At 58.4% G+C, this 5,403-nt stretch overlaps 1 protein-coding gene across 4 annotated transcripts; it reads left to right on the plus strand.

Annotated features, from left to right (window-relative positions):
- Positions 1-358: 358 nt before the first annotated feature.
- LOC308245675 (patr class I histocompatibility antigen, A-126 alpha chain-like) lies at positions 359-3,780 on the plus strand. Of its 4 annotated transcripts, none has more exons than XM_080663321.1 (8): positions 359-523; positions 753-1,037; positions 1,353-1,628; positions 2,209-2,484; positions 2,607-2,711; positions 3,102-3,151; positions 3,289-3,336; positions 3,488-3,780. In XM_080663321.1, the coding sequence occupies exons 1-8, from the start codon at positions 451-453 to the stop codon at positions 3,614-3,616; spliced, it is 1,242 nt and encodes a 413-aa protein (XP_080519447.1). In that variant the 5' UTR covers positions 359-450; the 3' UTR covers positions 3,617-3,780. The 4 variants fall into 4 exon arrangements, with proteins under 4 accessions (XP_080519447.1, XP_080519449.1, XP_080519448.1 ...); XM_080663322.1 differs by having other exon boundaries at positions 374-523; positions 3,119-3,151; positions 3,488-3,779; XM_080663323.1 differs by lacking the exon at positions 2,607-2,711 and having other exon boundaries at positions 3,119-3,151; positions 3,488-3,779.
- The last annotated feature ends 1,623 nt before the right edge of the window (positions 3,781-5,403 follow it).

Genomic DNA, 5,403 nt, shown 5'->3' on the forward strand with positions numbered 1-5,403 from the left:
GTGCTGAAAGTTTCTTTCTTCACGGTGCCCCAAATTGGGGTTTCCTGTTGGTGTTAAATGTGCGCCAACCACCTGGGGAAGCGAAGGAAAAGGGGTTGAGCCCAGCTGCAGTCTCTCTGGCTGGCTTCCTCAGACAAACCCTGCGGTCACGACTCCAGGAGACAAGGCGACAGAGAGCTCTCCGTGCTGGAGAGGGGTCAGGCCCCAGTCCCAGGTGCCCAGGCCTGGCTCTCGGCGTCTCAGTCCGAGGATGGAGTCTGGGGCCCCAAAGGTCCCTGGTGTTTCACTTCCTCTCACAACCCGTGTCGCGTCTTCCTTCCTGGAAACTCATGAGGCGTCCCCAGCTCTCACTCCTATTGGCTGTCCGGTTTCTAAAGAAGGCAGCCTCACCGCGATTCCGGTTACTGAGCCCCGCCGGCCCGCCCGGACAAGTCTCCCTGCACCCGGAGAATGCGGATCCAGAGGTCCCAAACCCTCCTCCTGCTGCTCTCGGGGGCCCTCGTCCTGACAGAGACCTGGGCCGGTGAGTGCGGGTCGGGAGGAAGCCGCCTCTGCGGGGAGGAGCGAGGGGGCTCGGCTGGGACGCAGGACCCCGGCTAAGGCGCCTGTCCCCCTGCCACCGCCCAGACCCCAGATGCCCCAACTTGAGCCCCGCCCACGCCCCCTCTCTTCTCTGCCCCGCCCCGTTCCGTCTCTCCGGCCCCTCGCCCCCAGCCCAGGCCCGCACTCCCTGAGATATTCCCCGCCCGCAGGCCCGCACTTCCTGAGCTATTTCTACACCGCTGTGTCCCGGCCCGGCCGCGGGGAGCCCCGCTTCATCGCCGTCGGCTACGTGGACGACACGCAGTTCGTGCGGTTCGATAGCGACGCAGCGAGCCCGAGGATGGAGCCGCGGGAGCCGTGGATGCAGGAGCCGTGGGTGGAGCAGGAGGACCCGCGGTATTGGGACGTAGAGACGGGGAACATCAAGGAAACCGCACAGGCTTTCCGCGCGAACCTGAAGAACCTGCGCGGCTACTACAACCAGAGCGAGGACGGTGAGCCACGCGGCTGCCCCCACCCATCCCCTCCGACGGGCCGGGGTCGCCCCGAGAATCCGGGTCCGAGCTTCACCCGGAGGCTGCGGGACCCTCTCCCCCAACTCCCTACCCCCCCCTCCCCACACCCCCACCCGGGAGGAGCCTGCGGGGAATTTGACCCGACTTCACTTTCAGTTTAGGTTTAATCCTCGCGGGGCGGGGCGGCTGGGCGGGGCGGCTGGGCGGGGCTGACTGCGGGGGCGGGGCGGGGAGGCGGGGAGGCGGGGAGGCGGGGTGGGGCTGACTGCGTGCTGACCGCGGGGGCGGGGCCAGAGTCTCACACTTTCCAGTGGATGTACGGCTGCGAAATGGGGTCAGACGGCAGCTTCCTCCGCGGTTATGACCAGTTTGCTTACGACGGCGCCGACTACATCGCCCTGAACGAGGACCTGCGCTCCTGGACCGCCGCCAACGAGGCGGCTCAGCATTCCCGGCGCAGATATGAGGATGTGGATGAGGCGGAGGTGCAGAGGAACTACCTGGAGAGGGTGTGCATGGAGTGGCTCCACAGATACCTGGAGAAAGGGAAGGACATTCTGCAGCGCACAGGTACCTGGGGCGAAGGGCCTCCATCTCCCCTCGGGCTGGGGCCTGCGAAGAGGAGAGGAGGAAATGGGGTCAGCCTCAAAATAAGGCCCTCCTTGCGCGGGGAGACCGAATATCCGGTAGCAAAGAGTGAACCCCAGCTTTCTCTCCTGGAAAGTTAGGGTGCAGTCTCTCCGGGAACGGAGGGGGGACCACTCCTGAAATAATCGATCAGGCTTCGTATGGGCCCTGCGGTGGTTCTGGGACCCACGGGGACCTTCTCTCTCAGGCCTTGCTCTCTGCCTCTCGCCCACTGTGTCTGAGATCTGACCTCGGCTTTTCTGAGTCATGTGGCCTCCACCCAGGTCAGGACCAGAAATCCCTTTTCTCCCCTCAGAGACCTGCCTCCTGCCCTGGGCTGTCACTCTGATTCTAGAGCTTTCTGAAGACTAGGAGGTCCTTCCAGCTGCCTCAGTCCAGGCTGGTGTGTGGGCTGCGTGCTCCCTCCCCTACCACAGGGGTCCTGTCCAAGGATGGTCACGGGCGCTGCTGGAGTGGCCCATGATCGATGCCAAGTTTCTGAATATCCTCACCCTTCCCTCAGACCCTCCAAAGACACACGTGACCCATCACCCCATCTCTGACCGGGAGGTCACCCTGAGGTGCTGGGCCCAGGGCTTCTACCCTGCGGACATCACCCTGACCTGGCAGCGTGACGGGGAGGACCAGACCCAGGACATGGAACTGGTGGAGACCAGGCCTGCAGGGGATGGGACCTTCCAGAAGTGGGCGGCCCTGGTAGTGCCCCCTGGAGAGGAGCAGAGATACACGTGCCATGTGCAGCACGAGGGGCTGCCCGAGCCCCTGACCCTGAGATGGGGTGAGGAGGGGAGTGGGCACAGAGCCTCTTCTCAGGGGAGCAGGGGCCCTGGAGGACTTCAGTGGGGTTGGGGCTGAGGCCTGGGGTCACGGCCCTCACCCTCCCTTCCCTTCTCCTCCCAGAGCCGCCTTCTCAGACCTTCATCTTCATCATCATGGGCATCACTGGGGGCCTGGTTCTGCTGGGAGCTGTGGCTGGAGCTGTGAAGTGGGGGAGGAGGCGCTCAGGTGGGGAAGGGGTGGGGTCTGAGTCTCTTGTCCCAGTGAGGGGTTCAAGCCCAGGAAGAAGTGTGTCCCACTTCATTCATGGGAAGCACCAGCCCCACACTGTGCTTGCCCAGTGTGGGGCCCTATTTGCTCACACTAACTCCTTAGTAAGGCACGTGTGAAAATGAGGCACAGATTTATCACCTGGTAATTCTATTGATGGAGACCAGGTCAGAGTGGAAGGTCCCTGCAGAGGACAGACCTCCAGGAGGGCAGTTGGTCCAGTCCCCACATGTGTACTTTCCTGATCCTGCCCTGGGTCTGTGGTCACAGTTCTGGAAACTTTTCTGGGGCCCAGGACTAGGGCTTCCTTTAGGACCTCATGGCCCTGCCTCCTCCCTGGTCTCACAGGTGTTTGCTTCCTGCAGGTGGAAAAGGAGGGAGCTACGCTCAGGCTGCCAGTGAGTATGGAGGGGTGACCCCTGAGGCCCTGTGACAATGCAGACGGGAGCCTGGTGCGGGGGACCTCACCCCATAGTTCCTCCTTTAGTCTCCTGTCCTGGGGGCTCTGACCACATCCTGTCTTGTTCTACCCCAGGCAGTGACAGTTCCCTGGACTCTGATGTGTCTCTCAAGGCTTCTAAAGGTGAGACCCTGGTGTGGGGAGGGGTTGGGCAGAGGGGGGGACTGGGTAATGGGAGTTTCTCTGGGACATTTTGAGCATGAAGTAGACTTTGGAGAATGTCACCAGTTACAGCGCCTGACCTGAATTTGTTCATGATTATTTTCTTCTACAGCCTGAGGCATGTGCCTTGTGGGGACTGAGTGATGAAAGATTTGCTCAAGCCCTGACTTCCTGCCTCAAGAACCTCTGCTTAGCCCTAACTGGTTTGGCTCAGTGGATAGACTGTTGGCCTGTGGACTGAAGGGTCCCAGGTTCCATTCTGATCAAGGGCATGTGCCTTGGTTGGGGGCACATCCCCAGTTGCGTGTATGAAGGAGCAGCTGATCAGTGTTTCTCGCTCATCGATGTTTCTAACTCTATCCCTCTCCCTTCCTCTCTATATAAAAAATCAATAAAATATATTTAAAAAAAAAAGAACCTCTGCTTAGCCCTAGCCAGTTTGGCTCAGTGGATAGAGCGTCGGCCTACGAACTGAAGAGTTCTGGGTTCCATTCCTGTCAAGGGCACATGCCTGGGTTACAGGCTCGATCCCCAGTATGGGGCATGCAGGAGGCAGCCAGTCAATGATTTTCTCTCATCATTGATGTTTCTATCTCCCCCCCGTTTTCCTTCCTCTCTGAAATTAAAAAAAAAAAAAAAAAAAAAAAAAAAATATATATATATATATATATATATGTATATGTGTGTGTGTGTATATATATATATATATATATATATATATATATATATATATATTTATTAGAGGCCCATTGCATAAGATTTGTGCAATAGGCCTTCCTTCCCCTGGCTGCCGGCACCAGTTTTTCTCTGGCACCCGGGGCCCAGGCCTTCGCTCTGGCCACGGTGGAGAAGCCAAGCCTCGAGGCTTCTCCGCTCTGGCCACAGCGGAGAAGCCAAGCCTCTTCAGTCTTAAGTCTTCATTTGTCTTCGGTCTTCAGTCAGGCCGGAGCCTTCAGTCTTTGCTCCGCACCTGCATATGCAAATTAACCCGCAATCTTTGTTGGGTTAATTTGCATACTCACTTCTGATTGGTTGGGTGTGGTGGAGGTACGGTCAATTTGCATCTTTCTCTTATTAGTGTAGATATATAAAGAACCTCTGCTTAGGCCCAGCCAGTGTGGCTCAGTGGTTGAGCATCAACCTATGAACCAGGAGGTTAGGGTTCGATTCCTGGTCAGGGCACATGCCCAGGTTGCAGGCTCGATCCTCAGTGGGGGGCCTGCAGGAGGCAGCAGATCAATGATTCTCATCATTGATGCTTCTATCTCAACTCCCTCTCCCTTCCTGTCTGAAATCAATCTATATATATATAAAAGGCTAATATGCTAAGTGTCCTTCCCACTGTCTGCGCACTGACCACCAGGGAGCAGACGCTCAACGCAGGAGCTGCCGAGCTGCAGTGACTTGGCAGCGGCGGTTCTCAGGTGATGCACCCTGAAACCAGAGAGGAGGGAGCCAGATTCCTCCTGGGCCCGCGAGATTCCACCTTGGGGTGTGGGTTATGTTGTTGCTGGGGCACTGTCGGCCTGAATCTGGTTTACTGCACACTGTGTTTGCGTTCCACACCCTATATGATCGCAACTTTGCAGAGTGCTCTCTTGCAATCCAGGACTCCTCAGGGGATGTTGGAGAGCTGGTTTCAGCCTGATCCCCGCAGAGCAAGCCGAGGGATTTCACCTGCCAGAGGGACCTCACTCACTCCACGGCTGCCTTTCGAGCCACGGTGCCATCCCAGGTGTGGCTGGCCTGGGAGGGACTGTGGGAGGTTGGCTCCAGGGTGTGTCCCTCCCATCTCTCCCAGTCCTGCCCCACCAGCCACCTTCTAATTTCCTTTCAATGTGCACAAATTCATGCACCGGTCCACTAGAATGCTGGCACAGATGCCACTGCCTACACTGCCGAGCCCTCTGACCTGGGCCTGGGGCTAGGACTGTGCCTCTGCTACTCTGGGCACCTGGACACTGTTCCTGCCACTCCCGTCTCCCCTGCCAGTGCATTCTGCATGGCCCCAGCCCCTCTGTGTCACCT

The sequence above is a fragment of the Plecotus auritus genome (genome assembly GCF_963455305.1).
Source record: "Plecotus auritus genome assembly, chromosome: 4".
NCBI lineage: Eukaryota > Metazoa > Chordata > Mammalia > Chiroptera > Vespertilionidae > Plecotus > Plecotus auritus.